This window comes from Gopherus evgoodei, chromosome 5, assembly GCF_007399415.2.
Source record: "Gopherus evgoodei ecotype Sinaloan lineage chromosome 5, rGopEvg1_v1.p, whole genome shotgun sequence".
Classification (NCBI taxonomy): Eukaryota; Metazoa; Chordata; order Testudines; family Testudinidae; genus Gopherus; species Gopherus evgoodei.
Genome location: NC_044326.1, coordinates 26,152,641 through 26,171,268, shown reverse-complemented (window position 1 = coordinate 26,171,268; position 18,628 = coordinate 26,152,641). Strand labels below are relative to the sequence as shown.

The 18,628-nt window shown below is 42.9% G+C and overlaps 1 protein-coding gene across 4 annotated transcripts in view; it reads right to left on the bottom strand.

The window, feature by feature from the left end:
• The window catches only part of EVC2 (EvC ciliary complex subunit 2), a 168,353-nt gene that overhangs the window by 123,956 nt on the left and 25,769 nt on the right, over window positions 1–18,628 (bottom strand). For all 4 annotated transcript variants that reach the window (XM_030563458.1, XM_030563460.1, XM_030563459.1 and 1 more), the window contains exons 6-7: window positions 16,612–16,721; window positions 8,464–8,523 (exon numbers count right to left, since the gene is read on the bottom strand). In XM_030563458.1, the coding sequence (XP_030419318.1) occupies window positions 8,464–8,523; window positions 16,612–16,721 (170 nt within the window). The remainder of the gene's footprint in view (window positions 1–8,463; window positions 8,524–16,611; window positions 16,722–18,628) is intronic.

Below are 18,628 nucleotides of genomic sequence, written 5' to 3'. Positions count from 1 at the left end.
TCTGCCAATCAGATCCCAGGACTGGTGTCTCTAGAAGCTGAACTCTGACATTCTCACAATTATTAGCAGGTCACTGCATGGCAGGTTGGAACTTACTAGTGCCTAATAGGCCTACAGACCAGGATTCAAGACTTACATCCCTGATGTTATGCAGGGGTCCTGCAGACTGGAAGGCCTGTGCATTTTTGAAATGCCGTTTCCTCATTGCCTAGCTTGGTGAGCACACCCAGCAGTTCTCCATTGTTGTGTTCAACTGCCCAGCTGACCACGACAGTGACACGCTTTGGGGCTTGGAGTAGACAGAAGATAATGAATCTCCTGGACCTGTAGGGAAAAGAGGTTGTGCAGGTACAGCTTCCAAGCAGTTGTGGAAACATCGACATCTACAAGCGGACTGCACAGGGGATGCAGAGGGGCTACAATAGGGACCAGCAGCAGTGCTGTGTGAAAGCGAAGAAACCTCAACTGGCATACTAGAAGGCTGGTCAATCTGGTTCTGAGCCACAGACTTGTCCCTTTTACAAAGAGCTGCACACCATACTTGGCAAAGACCTCACCATGCCTGTGGATACTTCCGAGGAGCCCAAGCCACAGGCCTCTGGCCTGAACAGTGAGGAGAATGAGGAGATGAAGGAAAAAGATAACTGCACACATGCGAATGGAGGGAGTCTGGGTGATAAATTTGACAGGCACCACTGCAGTACAGAGGCTAACAGCATATGGGCCTGGGACACCAGCAGCTGTGCTCTTTCTGCCTTTGCTGCCCTCAGGATTGAGATATCAGCTAAAATCACCCCCACCTCTGGAAAATGGTGCCAGTATTCAGTGCCACTGCCCTATACTCAGTTTCATGCAAATGAGTGATTCTCTCCTCATTTCCTACATCTCTGGAGAGCCATACTCACCATGGCTGGTGCTGTGAGTGGTGCTGTGATAAATGAGGGTGGGGGAAAGGGTAGCTCCCTTTGATGGACACCCAGCCAGCCAGTTAGCTGTAAAATCCCTTTTGGTAGCTGTTCTTTACTTGCTTTATCTGTAAATGGTTAAAAAGTCCCCTAGGGAAAGGGAAAGGGGGGGCACCTGACCATAAAGAGCCAATGGGAAGGCTAGAACTTTTAAAATTGGAAAAGAAATTTTCCCTTTGTCTGTTGTTCTCTCTGGGCTGACGAGATGGGTAGCAGGACTGCTGTTTCAAGTTTGAACCAGATAGGAAAACCATCAGATTATATCTAGAACTACTTTTAACAACCCAAATATGTAATTAGGAATGTTTAGGAAGACACAATTAGGTTTATTTCTGTTTATTTTATTTTATTTTTTAAGGCTTGTGGACTCTTCTGTGCTAACTCCAGATGGTTTTTTTGCTTGTGACCTTTAAGATAACCCCCAAGAAGCTATTTTGGGTACTTAATTTTTAGAATTGCTCTTTTAAAATGTAGCAAAAGCCTAAGTTCCAGATGTATTTTCTTCCTTTTTGTTTTTAATAAAATTTACCTTTTTTAAGAACAGGATTGGATTTTTGGTGTCTTAAGAGGTTTGTGCATGTTGTTTGATTAACTGGTAACAACAGCTGATTTCCTTAGTTTTCTTCCTCAGCTCTTCTCCAGGATGAAAGGGCTTGAGGGTATCCCACGGGAGAAATTCCCAAGTGCTCCTTCCTGGATCCAAGGGTTTTTTTTTTTTGCATTTGGGTGGTGGCAGCGTTTACCAAGCCAAGGTCAGAGAAAATGTGTAACCTTTGGAGTTTAAGCCTGGAGTGGCAAGTATTAATTTTTACAATCCTTGCAGGCCCCCACCTTCCGTACTCAAAGTGACAGAGTGGGGATTCAGCCTTGACAGGTGCCATGCACAATCATGCAGAAGCAGAAGTGCCAATGAGCACGTCTTGTTTTGGGGACCAAGTAAAGAGAATCTTAACTTTTGCTTTCTGTTGTGACTATACTGACAACTGTACCTCCGTGTATTATCTGCAGCTGCCCCTGTTGCAGCCTTGAGGGTCCCCCGCCACACCTGTGGAATGCCTACACCAGATAAGGAGAAGAAACAAGTGGACTTGAGATGACATGTTCAGTGAGGTCCTGCAAGCTAATGCTGCTTCAGATCATGAATAAAGGGCCTGAAGGATGAACACTGCAGACAGCCTGGAGAAGGACAAAATGGAGAGAAGAAAGGCACAGCTGGAAAAGGAGAGGGAGATGCACCAGGATATATTGGGTCTTCTCCAGCAGCAAACACAGATTCTGCAGCCCCTGTGAACCTACATGTTCAACAATCCCTTTGCAGTCTATGGACATCTCTGTAGTAGCACCTCCCTTCACACACCACTTGACATTCCACATGGTATCACCAGCCATATCTCTACTCCTTCTACTCCACCCTGGGGGGCATTAGGGACAATGACAGCTCCACATACACTGACCTGTGAAAGCCATGCTAGCCATGTGTAGCTAAAATGGTCATAAATGTTCTTTCCTCTTGAAAAGTTCTATTATTTTATTAAGTTTTAAATGTCTTTTCTTTTATATTGCACAGATTTTTCTTTTCAAATGATGTTGTTACTGAACAAAATTCCATTATTTGGAACATAATTCATCTTTATTAGTTCACAACAAATGCTGCAGGGTGCCTAGCAGTTCCAAAAGCCTCCACTTACTTGTTACTGTACAGTGTGACATAACTCATAGGCTCAATGACAAATACAGTGTAATAATAAATGTACAGCAAGCACCACAAAATTAATAGATGCACTGACAGTGTTATATTCATAGATGTATATCAAGCACCATACAATTCTTAACAGGCACCGAAACTGCAGGGCCAGGTAGAGCACAGTACACCACAAAGTGTTACTGAAGTTCACTGTTAAAGAGCTCCTTCCAACCCTCCCTGAGCAATATTGCTCTGTGTTGCACACTTCACTGAGTTCTTCTAATAACCCTGGTGTCTTACTGTTCAAACTCAGAGCCACTCTGTCTCTGCCCTCCACCCAAGCAGCAACTTTTCTCTCTTTGCTTTTTCACCCTATTATGCAGGCCAAGGGAGGCAGCCATGACCATTGGGATAATTTTCTCACTGAGATCCAGTCTTGTGAATAAACAATGCCAGGATCCCTTCAATCTACCAATACCACATTCCACCGTCATTCTGCACTTGCTGAGATGATAGTTGAATCTTTCCTTGCTTCTGTCAAGTTGGCCAACATACGGCTACACAATACACAGGAGCAAGGAGTAGGCTGGGTCCCCCAGGATGACTATTGGCATTTCAACATTGCCAATGGTGATCTGACAGTCAGGGGAAAATGTCCCGTCTTGTAGCTTTCTGAAAACTCCTCTGTCCTTAAAGGTGCGAGTGTCATGCACCTTCCCTGACCAATCCACACTAAATTTGGTGAAGCATCCCAGGTGATCCACAAGTGCTTGCACAACCACAGAAAAATAGCCTCTCTGTTGATGTACTTTGTGGCAAGGTGGTCTGGTGCCAAAATAGAGATGTGTGCGCCATCTATTGCTCCACGGCAGGTCAGAAATCCCATTGCTGCATATACATCCACTACATCCAGCACATAGCCAAGAATCAAGTCCTGCATAGCAGCAGGCGATAAATGGCCCTGCACACTTGCATGACAATTGCTCCTGCAATGGATTTCCCAACTGCAAACTCATTTCCCTCTGAGAGGTAGCTATCTAGTGTTGCAAGTTTCCACAGTGTGATCTTCACTTGCTTCTCCACTGTCAGTACAGCTCCCATTCTGGTGTCCCTGTGCTGGAGGGCTGGAGCAAGCTCAGCATGCAGATCCAGAAATGTGGCCATGTGCATCCAAAAGTTCCGCAGCCACTACTTATTATCTCAAACCTGCATTACGATGCAATCCCATTGGTCAAGGCTTGTTTCTCAGGCCCAGAAGTGGCGCTGCACTGTCTGCAGCTGTTCCATGAATGTGACCAACAACCATGAATTGGTTCTTACTATGTCCCACAGAAATCTGTCCTGCAACAAACCACGTGCTCTGATGATTCGGTTATTCTTGCAGCACTACAAATACTGGAGGCTCGCGCGTCCTGTGCTTGCAACACTTATGACAATAGTGCAGAGCTCTTCAGGCTCGAAGTTTCTGCCAGAGGCAGGCCATGTGAATTCATGTGATTTTGAAAAAATTATGGGATATAGATGATTATGGGGTGGAAACAGTTGCATGCTGGGAAGTTGACCCCTTGCTCCCAGTCACCTTTTTGTGGCCCCACCATGGAATGCCAAAACTTCTCAAAAGTGGGCTGGACAGTGACGGCTTGCACACTGGGATATCTACCCATAGTGCATTGCACTGTGCATCAATATCAGAACTCCTGGTGAGTACCCACAGCACTGACACAAGGAGACAAGTATGCACGCGTACAAGAGATATACCAACTGCAGCGGCAACAAAAATTTGTAGTATAGACACGGCCTTAGTCAAAACATTAAAACAAAGTCACCATCCACCATTAAGCAACAGAAATTCAGAGAACCCTAAGAAAGGTGGCATGGGTAATCAGTTAAGAAACTGTTTAGCTAAGGTTTATGTTATGCTCACTCTCTCTCTCTCTTACTCCTGCCACTGATTCCTGGTGTGAACTTCCAGAAGTCATTATTGATCTGATTTTTAGAGATGTTTCACTCTCATTAACTTGAATGGAAGCTGTAAGGTGCTGACAATGATGGAAAGTCAGGCCATAGGTGTGCAGAGTATTTATTATTATGCACACCATGGGATGCACATAACAGGAGAACTTTTTGCGTGCACTTTTTGCTATCTAAACAGCTTCTTACTTAGCATTAAAAACATTCAGCCAGAAACAGAGGCAAGTAGTTTTCACAGACCCTAATGAGCAGAGCTGCAAGGCATCTACATGCCACTCAAACAGCACTCACATTTTTTTCTAGGCCATGGAACTAACTTGTTATAGGCAACCAAGCATTTTTCTCAAGTGAAGCAGAAGAGAAAATGCACAAGGTTTGTAAAACTTTAAAGAGTGGCATGTCAACAAAGTAAGTAATCAGACCATTTGAGGGATGACAATTCTTTGGGACTAACTTAAAACACGGCACTGTCATAAATACAGAACTAATTCTTTAGCACTCTGTGCTAAAGGTCAAATTACTGCCAGATATATAAAACCATTGCCTTCATATAGATTGTATGCACTTGGATTTGGGCAGTTTTGCATATAAGAAACTAGACCGGGAGCATCAGTGACAGCTGCTGTTAAGGATGAACTACAACCCACCTCTTTTTTTCCCATTACTCAATTTTCTCACACAAATCCAATTTTTTTCTGAAATGTTTCATGCTTGATCTCAGCCCAGAAGGAAATATTGTGTGTGGAAAACAAAATCCATTCAGCCTTTTTGAGCTCCATATATGTATTTTTAAACAACAGAATATACAACATACTTTTTTCCCTTAAGTTCTAATGAGAAATGTTGTGCATGTATATCTCAAAAAAATGGTTGAACCAGTTTGTTCGAATATCACCTGTTTTGCAGATCTCACTGAGGTCTAAGAATCAGGCCAGAGCTGGAAAAAAGTAGTATAGGAGTTTGAAGTTACAGTAATATTGTGTGGGAATTGCAACACTGAATCAGACCAGCAGTCCAGCACCTTGTCTCACACTATGGCCAGTAACTGCTGCCTCAGACAAATGTATAAGCTATCCATAAAGAAAGTTTTTCTCAACCTGTCAGTTAATGAATGACTAACGCCCTTTAGCATGAGAACTTAGAAACTAATTTTTTAAAAGATTCTCTCTAACGTAACTGTGAATACTGTTATTAGCCATTTAAATGTCCATTTTTTCAAAAACTTCTAAGCTCTTATTCAGTGGCACTCAATCCCCCACCTTAATAATGCACTATGAAAAAAATACATTATAAATTTTAAATGCTTTGTCTTTCAAATTAACTGACTGCCAATCTCCTGTTCATGTATTGTGAGAAAAGGAAAATAAGAGCTCCTGATTTACATCCATGACCTGAAGAAGAGGTCTGTGGAGCTTGAAAGCTTGTCTCTTCCACCAACAGAAGCTAGTCCAGTAAGATATATTTACCTCTTCCAATAAACCAATCATTATTCTGGTTACATCTCCCATGCCCCATTTAGCTGTCCCTTCTCTAAACTAAAACAGTTCCAATATGCACATGTTCTCCATATACAGCAGTCTTTCTAAGCCTCTAATAATTTTTGTGGTCCATCTCTTAACTCTTTCTACTTCTGTTCGATCAGTAAGCTTTAGGGTAGAAATAAAATAGATGGGAAAAGGGGAGCAAATGAAGAGCAAAAGGAAACCATCTTATTAACTTATTTTTTCAATAGGAGAAAACATTGATCACCTTAAAAGCAGCCAAAATTACATTACATACAAAACATTACATTAAAAGAACATTATTTAAATTGCAAAGTCAAGCACTCAAAAACAAGGAAATGCCAGAATTAAGGTTGACTGTGCAACCTTTATTTGGTCCCCTTGTCTGTATGCATTATTTATACAGTGCTTAATTATATGGTTACATATTATTTTCCCCACAGGATCCCAGCCTCATTCAGTGCACAGGGTAGATGGTGCTCACTTTAGGAGCAGCTATTCAATATTTTATTCTAACCTCCTTTTTCAAGCAATGTTCAGAGAACCCTAATTCTGGAACTTTTGAGCATTCAAAAGTTTTAAAAGAAAGTTAGGCACTTAAGAGCCTATGGGTTTGTCTACACGGCCCCACAGTTTGGACCAATGGGGTGTGAACTGGAGCACACACTAGTGTGCTGCGCTGTGCTATAACTGCCCTGCATCATCCCTGGGGGAGTGAATTAAATGGTACCTAGTTCGCATTATGTAGTCCTGTAAACGGTGAGAATTAAACTAAACTGAACTAAGGCCACTTTAATTCTGAGTAAGAGCATACATACAGGAGTTTAATACAATTTAACTAACCCACATTAAATTCACACCTTTAGTTAATTTGTATTAACCTTCCTGGGTGTCCCTGTTTTGACAAGCCTTTAGGCTCCTCAGCCCCTTTCGAAAATGCAACTGAGGTGCTTTTCACTCCAAATCTATAAAATATTTTATCTGCCCTGAAACTTTTCCTGACTATGAAAAAATATGAAATCAGCTCAAAGGTCAAGCCAACACTTACTGGTGGCAGAAGAAACAATTTCAATTTTGAAAGTAACCTGGACATATTGTTATTCCTTTGGCTTTAAGAAATCCGAGACAGTGGAGTATTTGCTAGTAATTCTTTTCCCCTTACAAATCATAAAACAGAAAAGAAAAGATCAAATGTGTACAGCAGCCCTTTAATTCTCACTTTTCTTGAAGATTCCATAACTTCACCTTCACAGTGGAATGTCAGTTCCTGTTTACTCAAACACTGCACAAATGCTGCTGCTTTCTATACAGTACGTGTCTGCAATATTTCCTCTCCATTTCCACTTCTTCTGCAATCGTCCTATCAATATGACCTTTAGACTTTAAATGACACAGCCATGGCAACATAGATCTGGGGAGAAATAAACTATTTTCTTCTGCCTGAGTGCAAGCGATCAGTGTTCCCACCACTCTGGCCACCACTACTTAATAAAGATTCCCTACAATGAAATAGCCTGCGTGAGTAACAAAGGGGGGGGAGGAGATGGGGGAGACAGAGAATGAGTTTAGGTGAAGAAATTACTCTAGCAAGGGAAGCAATAGATGCAGGGAGAAGTTCTCTAATGGAAAAAGGAGGGACAAACAGCACTGCTTGCTGAAATCAGTGTTATTCTGCAGGCTTATCTGAACCATCAGAAGCCACATATTTCATTAGTAAAGGACAGAACTATACATTGGAGGGATGACTGGTCAAAGAGCAGGATGGAAATTAAACTATTCCTCTTCTGCTGAATTTTTACCCATCCAGTCCCCACAGGTATTTGAATCAGCATACCGTTTAGCGCCACTCCTCAGTAGACGTAAGAGAACTTGCACCCTTCTGGAATGAGCACTGAAAACAAAAAGCTCAACTCATGCTGGAGATGCCCAGCAACAAGTTAGCATGCTCATCGCCATTCTCTGGCGTTGCACAGCCTTCCATTTGGAAAACTGGATCTGAACATAGCATAAAGCCACAGAGCTTTCATATTAAGAATTCTGGTGCTTAAATATAAGCCTCTCTTCTAACTGCTCTGTTTGGGTAATAGAAGGAAAAACTTCATTGGCAATTCACAGTAATCGGCATTGGCCAAACAAACCAAAGGCCAAATTGTGATTCCTTTATTCACACAAATAGTTCTATAAATTAAATTCCTGTAACTGACTTCAACGGGACTTCTTTTTATAGTAAGAGAGTCACTATTTGGCACCCAGAAAACTCTCTCTTTACTACTCAAAATAGGTACACAGAAGAATCCTTAGAAGTACTACATATAGTCAGTTATCTATGATTCAGTGTTACCTTAGTCTTTTCCTCTCCTGTTATGGTGAATGATGCAGTCAAACTATGCTGTGTTTTGTTCTGGAAAAGACATAGAAAAATATCACAATATTATAAAACAAGCTTAATCTAATTTATAAAACTGGCATATTCTCCAATTACTGTACAGAAGCTTCCTTCACACACAGCTCAGAGGAAAATGTTTTGATTAATTATCATCATGACTTAACTACAAAAGTCTAATAGAAAAATGCAACATACTTATCTACTGCTAACAGGCAGGGAAGCAGCTGATCTGTGGGGCATACTCACCTACTAACTGTACGGCCCCACAGAAGTTAATGGTGCTCCTCATAGCATTAACTTCTGCCTAGAAGGGACCACCCGCGTCATCTAGTCTAACCCCCTGCCAAGATTCAAGATTTGTTGTGCATAAACCATTTGAGACAGTTTGTTGCATTCTCCTACTTTTTCTTACAGTTAGGAAATTTTTCCTGAGCTTTAATCTAAATCCGCTATGCTATAGTTTGAACCCATTGCCTCTTGTTCTGCCCTCTGCGGCAAGAAAGAACAACTTTTCTCTATCTTCTTTATGGCAACTTTTCAAGTGTTTGAAGACTGCTATCCCCTTTTTCAAACTAAACATACCCAGTTCCTTCAGCCTTTGCTCACATGGTTTCCATTCCATCCCTTTGATCATTTTTGTCACTCGCCTCTGGATCCTTTCCATTTTCTCTACATCCTTTCTATACACTGGTGACCAAAATTGGACACAGTACTCCAGCTGAGGCCTAACCAGCACCAAGCAGAGCACTACTATCACCTCCCGTGACTTGCATGCTATGCCTCTGTTAATACAACCCAAAATTGCATTTGCTTTTTTTGCAACAGCATCACATTGTTGATTCATGTTGAGGCTGTGATCCACCACAGCTCCCACATCCTCCACAGCAGAGCTGCTGACAAGCCAGTTAATTCTCCATTCTGGTTTTGTGCATTTGTTTTTTCTTTCCTAAGTGTAGCATCTTACGTTTGTCTTTGTTGAATTTCATTTTGTTGCCTATAGCCCAGTTCTCCAATTTATCAAAATCTCTTTGAATTTTAGCTCTATCCCCCTAATTGTCTGCAACTCTCCCCAGGTTTGTGTCATCTATAAATTTCATCAGTTTGCTCTCTATTCCTACATCCAGGTCATTAATAAAAATGTTAAATAACACCAGATCCAGAACAGATCCCTGTGGAACCTCATTTGAGACCTCCTTCCAATGGGACATAATTCCACTAACAGTTACTCTTTGTTTGCTATTATTTAATCAATTATGAAACCACCTAATGGTGGTTCCACTGAGCCTGCATTTCTCCAGCTTACTTATCAGAATGTCTTGTGGGACTAAATCCAGATATATTGCCCTATCCACCAACCCCTGCCAAAGGAGGAAATCAAGCTGTTCTTAGTAAATCCATGCTGGCTGCTAGTGATCACCCCTTCATCCTCCAGGTATTTGCAAACTGAATGTTTTATACATTGCTCTAGTAGCTTTCCAGGTATCAAGGTTAGGCCAACTGGTCTATAGTTTCCTGGCTCTGCCTTTCCCCATTTTTTAAAGACGGTCACTATGTTAGCCCTTCTCCAGTCTTCCAGGACCTCTCCTGTCATCCATGAGTTTCTATTATTGCTAGTGGCACTGAGATTTTTTCAGCTAATTCCTTCAGCACCCTAGAGTGAATAGCATTAGGCCCCACTGACCTGAATTCATTCTGATGCGTTCTTTACTTATCCTGATCTGCATCCCTTCCCCTTTATTGTCTATGGTAACTTCGTTAGTCATCTGGTCACATGTTATTTTTTGTGAGAAGAGTGAAGCAAAGTAGGCATTGTGAAGCTCTGCCTTCCTATCATCTTCCATTACCAGCTCACCTTGTTGTCTCTAACATTTCTTGCTAGCTGTAACTCATTCTTGCCCTGGCTTTCCAGATTCTGTCCCTACATGCTTGAGCTATTCCCATATATACTTCCTTAGTGACATGCGCCTCCTTCCATTTCCTACATTATCCTTTTTGGTTTTTAGATGGCTAAATAGCTACTTGTGCAGCCACACTGGCTTCCTGTGGTTCTTCTTTCCTCTGCATTGGAATAGCTTGATGTTAAGCCTCTAGTATTACATCTTTGACAAACTGTCAGCCCCCTTTGACTCCTTTTCTTTTCTTTCAACTGGTCTAATTCAGGGGTTCTCAACCTTTTTTATTCCTGAGCTCCCCTTCCCCCCCCCCCCGACAACATACTATAAAAACTCCAAGGCCCACTTGTGCCACAGTAAACAGTTTTATGCATAAAAAAGCCAGGACCTGCGTCTATTATCATCATCACTCCCATAACTCCATTGGTTGTTGGGGGCACCATCACTGATGAGCAATTAAACCAACTGTCTCCATCCCTGACAATTGTGTGTCAGTGCTTGAGTCTCCGCAAAGTCCATTTCTGTCCACCTTTTTATGTTGTCAATCCATCTCTTCTTCTATCTACCTCTTCTTCTCTTTACCTGTACTGTCCCTTGGATAGGCTAGATGATCATGTTACATGACCATATCACTTCAGCTTGCACTTCTTCACGGTTGTCAGGAGATCATCATATGACCCAGCGCATTGGGTGATGATGTTGCAGACCTCTTCATTAGTGATGTGGTTGAAGTAGGAGATGCCCAGGATTTTACGGAAGCATCTCATTGTCATAAACAGATAGCTAAGGGTTAATGTCTCTTTCACCTGAAAAAAAAAAAAAAGTACCCTGAAGCACCTGACCAAGGGACCAATCAGGAAACAGGATTTTTTCAACTCTGGGTGGAGGGAAGTTTGTGTCTGAGTTCTTGGGTCTTCTGTCTGCCTCCCTCTCAGCTATGAGGAGTGATTTCTATTTCCTGCTCTCTAATCTTCTGTTTCCAAGTTGTGAGTACAGAGAACATAAAAACAATAAGGGTTATTGTTTTTTTTCTTTTGTATTTACATGTCTATAGTTGCTGGAGTGCTTTGAATTGTATTCTTTTTGAATAAGACTGTTTATTCAATATTCTTTTAAGCAATTGACCCTGTATTTGTCACCTTAATACAGAGAGACCAGTTTTATGTATTTTTCTAAGACCTGTTGGAGTTTTTCTTTAGTGAGGAACTTCAGGGAAATTGAGTCTGTACTCACCAGGGAATTGGTGGGAGGAAGAAGTCAGAGGGAAATCTGTGTGTGTTAGATTTACTAGCCTGACTTTGCATTCCCTCTGGGTGAAGAGGGAAGTGCTTTTGTTTCCAGGACTGGAATTAGAGAGGGTGGACTCCCTCTGCTTAGATTCACGGAGGTTGCTTCTGTGTATCTCTCCAGGAGCACCTGGGGGGGGGGAAGGGAAAAGGTTTATTTCCCTTTGTTGTGAGACTCAAGGGATTTGGGTCTTGGGGTCCCCAGGGATGGTTTTTGGGGGGACCAGAGTGCCCCAAAACACTCTAATTTTTTGGGTGGTGGCAGCAGTACCAGGTCCAAGCTGGTAACTAAGCTTGGAGGTTTTTATGCTAACCCCCATATTTTGGATGCTAAGGTCCAAATCTGGGACTAGGTTATTAACACTCATCTCTACTACCTGTATTTTCCATTCGATTTCTGCCATAAGGGTCCACATCTCACACGCATACAGAAAAATGGAGATGGCCAACGCATGCAACAGTTTCAGTTTGGATTCCAGGGAGATGTTTTTATTCCTCCAAACTAGTTTTAGCTTTGCCACTGCTGCTGCTGTTTGCACAGTTCTTGCCCAAATTTCTGCCTTGGATCCTTCATCAGGGATGATCGCCCTCAAATACTTGAACTGTTTCACTGCCTCCAGCTCTTGTCCACTGAAAGTGATGTGAGCTGATAGCATCATGTTTGTTTGTCATCAGCTTAGTTTTCTCTGCACTGACTTCCATGACATATTTTATGGAGGTTTCATCCAATTGTTTCACAAGGTTGGCAAGTTCATCTTCACTGCCTGCCAGGCCATCAATGTCATCAGCGAACCAAAGATTTGAGATTGTTTGCCTCGCAATGCTGACTGTGCATATGTGATCTTCTAGGGTACCAGTCATTATGCACTCCAAGTAGATGTTGAACAGTGTGGGAGAAAGAAGGCAGCCTTTCTGAACTCCAATAGTGGTGCGAAACCACTCTCCTATTGTGCCATTGTCGAGAACCGCACTGCTGGCCTTGGCATACAGTTGTTTAATGGTAAGAATAAACTTATGACCAACATTGTACTGCTTTATGGTTGCCCAGTGAGCTTCATGCCATACTCTGTGAAACGCTTCTTGAAGTCAAAGAAGACGTGGTAGATGTACTGCTCGTGTTGTAAGTACTTCTCATACAGAACACGAAGGTTGAAAATCTGTTCTGTGGTACTTCTTCAAGCATGAAAGCCAGCCTGTTCTTCAGCAATGATATTGTCTGTGTAGTGGTTAAAAGCAGCCAAGCTAGGCTGATTGGGGAAGCAGCCACAGCTGTGGCCAGCTCAATCAGGGCCAAGCTGGCCCTGATAAAAAGGCTGTGGAGCCAGGAGGCAGAGGAGTCTCTCTCCAGCCCTGGAGGGAGAATAGCTAGCTGTGTGAGAGGAAGGTACCTGAACTGGAGCAGTGCTGGGGAATAGCGCAGGAGAGCTGGGAAGCTCCAGCCTGGTAAAACCCCAGGCTACAGGCCTTGTTGAAGGCCTACAGATGTACTGGGGCTGCAGGGATACAGCCTGGGATTAGCCAAAGGTAACAGGTCCTAACCCCTTGCCAATGATAAGTCGTCATTACAGACTGCAGTTTGCCCCAGTGAGCAGGGGCTAGATGATGACTGGCAGTAGTCACTGAGGCAAGGTGGGTTTAGAGAGAGTTGGGGTCTCCCCTGGGAAGGGAGACCCAGAGCATGGGGGTACTGCTGGGGCAGAACCCAGAGGTAAAGGGTACCGGGGTTCGGGAGGGACACGGGGCCAGCGGCAGATGAGACACTTGCCTGCAGAGGGTGCTCTTTATGCTGGAAAAGAGCTAATTCCCAGGAGACCAGCAGGAGGTGCTGCACCGGTGAGTCTTCACTTTGCTACAGTCTGCTTGTGGCTTCAATCTGTTCAATGTGACTTTCAACATCACTTTGCTGGAATGGCTAACTAAGCTTATGATCCGGTAATTTTGACACAATTGTAGGTTGCCTCTCTTTGGCAGAGTGATGATTAGTGACTGGGTCCACATGGAGGATCACTCACTGGTCTGCCAGAGCTCAGTGAGTACATCTATTAATATTTCTCCTCTGAATTTCATCAGTTCGGCTGGGATATTGTCAATACCTGTAGCCTTTCCATTCTTGAGTGATTTCACAGCTGTCTCCACTTCTCTGTTGAATCTGGGCATCTAAGACACTAGGATCTCCATTTGTCTGATGGTTGTATAGATCAGAGCCGTTGTTTTTCCACCTATTGATGATGTGTCTTCCTTCTGTAAGACTGTTCCCTTCTTTGTCTTGAATTGCGTTAGCTTTGGTTCATCTTCGTCAGATCTTTTACAACCTGGACCTGCGTTAGGGGGTAGCAAGTAGGGCAACTGCCTGATGCCCCGTGCCGCAGGAGCCCCCATGAAGCTACACTGCTCAGGCTTCAGCTTAGCCCCGGGTGGCAGGGCTCTAGGCCCTGGGCTTCAGCCCCATGGTGGAACTTTGGCTTTCTAGCCTGGGCCCCATGGAGTCTAATGCAGGCCCTGCTTGGCGGACCCTCTGAAACCTGCCTGTGGCCCCTGGACTTCTAGTTGAGAACCACTGGTCTAATACCATGAAATACCTCAAAGGGACCATAGTGCCACAAAGCCAGGCAGAATTAGAGGGATAAACTTACTGTGGAGTTGGAGTTTCTTCTCTTGTGAATCCTGATTTTGGACGCAGCTCAATCTACTTCTTTAATATGCCCCATCCCCCTTCAGCAAACTCTTTTCCCCCTTAAGAGAGGAATAGTTGGCAATGGGAGATAATCATGGGGAGTTTCCTGGGCCTCCAGTTCCTTTCCAGGGGGCTAGAGGCAGTAAAGGGGGGTTGATAAAGGGACAGACAGCTTTATTTGGGGAGGGCCAGACTTAAATAACAAAAAAAACAGCTGTAAAATATAGTTTTATACCATGACTAAATTAATCCACTTTTAATAAAGCGAGAAATGATCTTCTGTTCCAAACTCAGTATTTCCTTTATTTATTAATGGAATTCCTAATATTTGGGGGGGGGGGGTGGGCACTAAAGACCTCTAAGCCCCACTTGTCTATTCCCATGTGATATGGCCCTAAGTCTTCAAACTTCTCAGAAAACTCAACCCCAAACAACTTCTAAACCAAGATGACAGGAAATACAGTTAGGCCTGGACGCACAAAGGAGTTAGGTACCTAACTCCCAGTTTTGCGACCATAGCAATCCACGGAACTCCCACTGAACTCTGTAGGTGCCTGAACTTGTTTGTCATCTAACGTTTCTGCAGTAAAAGTTCCCTAGCCACCTACATTTCTGCCTCTGAACATAAAGGCTTCTGCCTCCTTCTAGGCGGCCAGAGGCCTATCTCCCGCCTCAGTCTCAGAGCAATTCACAAACCAGAGGATCATAGGCATTTGGCCACCTAAGTTGTGTGTGGGACCAATCCAGTAAGCATCCTCTAAGCACACATACCAGATCAGGTCCCTCAGACGAGTTCACAAAAAACAGTGGAGCGGGGTTGGCAGGAAGAGGCAAAAGAGGAGGCCCTCCCTCATACCTCATCTGAGAGGTGGCAAAGTACTTCAAATCCCTTCTCTCCCTCAGGTGGAGGAGGAGCCTGGAACTGGGGGTCTCCCATATCTCAGTTGAGAACTCTAGTCACTGGGCTAAAAGTTATGCAGGCGGTCCTCCTCCCCAACCCCCACCACCAGCTTCTTGCTAAAACAGCACAGGTACCTAAATGCAGGAAAGGGTTCACAGCTGAGAATTTCTGGTAGAGATAGGCACCTCCCTGCAGCACAGACTTAGGTGCCTAAGTCTGAGAGGGGTGAGGCTTAGTGCACACACCACTGGTCAGCATCTCCCATTGCCTAGCTTAGGTGGCTCCCTGCCTAACATACTGGTGTTTGTGGATCACTGTCTAAGGCACTTGTGTCTCCCTATTCATTGTACTGGGAGCCTGGGCAACTAACTCAGGCTTTGTGACTCACAGGGATTTTCTAGGTGCTGTGATGAGATGCATCTCAATACCTCACTCCTTCATGCATGGCCTTAGGAAAACGCTCCAAAACTCATCTTCAGATTGTAAAAAAATTGCACCATCAAATCAGTTTAGTGGTCCACCAATTCTCTGACAGTGGACAGTACCAGATGTTTCAGAGGGAGCTGCAAAAACTCCATAAAAGGCAATGCTGGAAAAATTGGTTCATAGGGGAACTTTTTTCCTAGCCCTCATCAATTAATGATTGACTTTTCTTTTTAACTATGGCTGTTCCAATTAGACATTAAATGCTGAATGAAAAGAGACATTTAAAGAACTGTCATAAATTATTCTTACTAAGATGGTCAGTCTTTACATAAAAGGGATTTTAATATACATTTGTTTACATATATACAAAGACATGGTAAAAGAATTGTCCACAAATGAACAAGTACATTAAGAATGCCCACAATTAGGAAAGCAAAGCTGCAGGGGAAAATCTGAGACCATATTATAAAGAAAAAGGAAATTACATTTCCACCAGTATATGGCACAACTTCCAACTCCTAGGAGACTACAAGGAATTCAAGTGTGAACATTCACACATTCAGGTTACATTATAACATACTCATAAAACAAATGGATGAAACGTTGCTATTTTCTGAATACCCTGATAAAATGGAGAGAGGCCTCAAATGTAGGGAGAAAGTTATAGGCTAATACACAAATAGAGCTCTAATTTCTTTCCTCTGTTGAACTTGAGAGGCCCAGTGCTATAAGTCACTCCCATCACTAATGTATAATACTCATGTATTTACAGATTCATCTGTGTCACTCAGAGAATAGTGTCTAAAAGCTTGAATCTCTATGGGCTGACCTCATCATTTAGGCAGCCAAGAGCAGATTCCAGTATTCCCATAGTGTGTGTGTACAAAAATTATAAAAGATAAAATAAAATTGAAAATGAAATACCAGTGATGAACTGTTGAAGGTCAATTTAGCGGGCAGTGTCAAGACTCTGCCATCCCAGGTTTCTTTTGCATCAAGAAATGCAATGTAGTTGATTGAGTAGTATTCTCCAACTGTTATAAGAGAAAAATCAGTGTGTAAACTAAAAGTAGATGAGTTTATTACACAGTCATGTCTTTATTTTCTTTAATAAATCAGTAAATACAAAAGGCTTGAATAGAACCCAGTAGAGTTACACATCCTTGGAGTTTTATAGGAAAATAATGGGCTTGATTTTCTGAAGTGCTGATCACACACTTGAAGACAATGAAAGCTGCAGGTGTTTGGCACCTCTGAAAATCAGGCTTAATATAAATAATAGATTGAAAAACCATTTTAGGTTCCACCTATAGAATCCAAGCTGCGAGTCTGCATCAGCAGAAAGACCCCTTAGAACATGCATGCAGCAGCATAAGCCACTTGCAATCCTCACTTCACTAGAGGCATGAGGGGCAGAGCCACCAAACACTGTGTGCAAAATGGGCAAAAGCAGGGCAGAAGGGGATAGGAGAAAGTTCATTCCCTCTCCCAGGCAGCCTCTACTGGTGAGGCTCCAGTGGAGACTTGGATGGACCTTGGAGCTTCCTCCCCTAGAATGAATCTGTGGGGAAGGCCAGCAGCAGTACCAGAACCTCCATTTTCCTCCCCTCCTCCTCCCTCAACCCCACAGACACCCACCACCAACATATGTTTAGCTGTCCCTGCAGTTACAGGGTGTACAGTTCACTCTCTGCTCTGTATCTACAGTAGCAAATCTGGCCCAGTACGTTTTGCGACATAACTGCAATGAAGTCTGTATTAAGTGAGCATTCAAGACACCAATAAACATTTGCTTGATGGAGATGCTCTTAATAAAAGTGGAGAAGAACTGTACTCATTACTTGGGGGGAATACTTTGAGATGTTCTCTTGAAATGAGAGTTAATTAGAGTGGTCTCCTGTACAAGCTTGTAGTTGATTCTAGGGTTGATCCTGCTCCCGTTTTGTACTTTCATGGACTTAAAGGCCAGAAGGCACCATTAGTTCATCTAGTCTGACCTCCTACATAAACACAGGACATTAACCTTCACACAGATACCTTAATTTTAAGCCCAATCAGTCTAGTTAGACCACAGCATTTCAGTCCTCAGGAGACTAAACTATTGTGTGCCATGAGCAGAGAACAAGAGGGACGATGGCACCACCAATGTCCAAGGCCCCTACATGGCAAAGGACTGATTAGGTAAGATATGCCTAGTCAATCCTAGCAGGTGCCCAGCAACCCATCCTGTGTATAATACATATTATCTACAGACACACCTCTAAGTTCCATCAGGCACAATCTTCGTGCTCATCACTGGAGATCAGTTTAGGGCTGAGCTGGGGGCTGACATATCAGTGAATGAGAGTTACAACCAAATGAGCTTTGTTCTTATTCTAAATCTAAATTCTAGTTTAGATTTCTTCATAATGATGGAAACACCTTCCACTGGCATGGAAAGCAAAATTCAATTTCAGCTTTAATGGAAGCTGTGCCAGATGTCACAATTGTTCCAGTTTTGTTTGCCAATTGAGTAATGTAAGTCAAGTTTCTTTTCTTGGGGGGTAATTCTTTCAAAAAGAATCTCTGGGTTGAAAGCCAGTAACTCGCTGCTAACAGTTTCAATACCCAACCCCACGATCTGTGCCACCAACCAGACATTTCCATTATCAGAAATGGGCTCTAGTTATTAACTACCTACCATGCTAAAGCCCCATATGGACTAATTTTACTTTCCGATTTGGTAAGTATTCAGTTTTTAGCTATCATGCCATTGCTTGTTTACTTTAAAAAAGTAATCACAATTTAACAGCTCTGAAGATGTACTTCAAGAGAGTGCAGGGCCAATATCATGACCCCAGGAAGCAAGAAGTTAATTCTGGCTTCCTTCCTCCTTTCCCCTCACACAGGGAAATAAGGAATATAAGAACAGCTACTGGGAATCAGAAAGGGGAGATTTCCT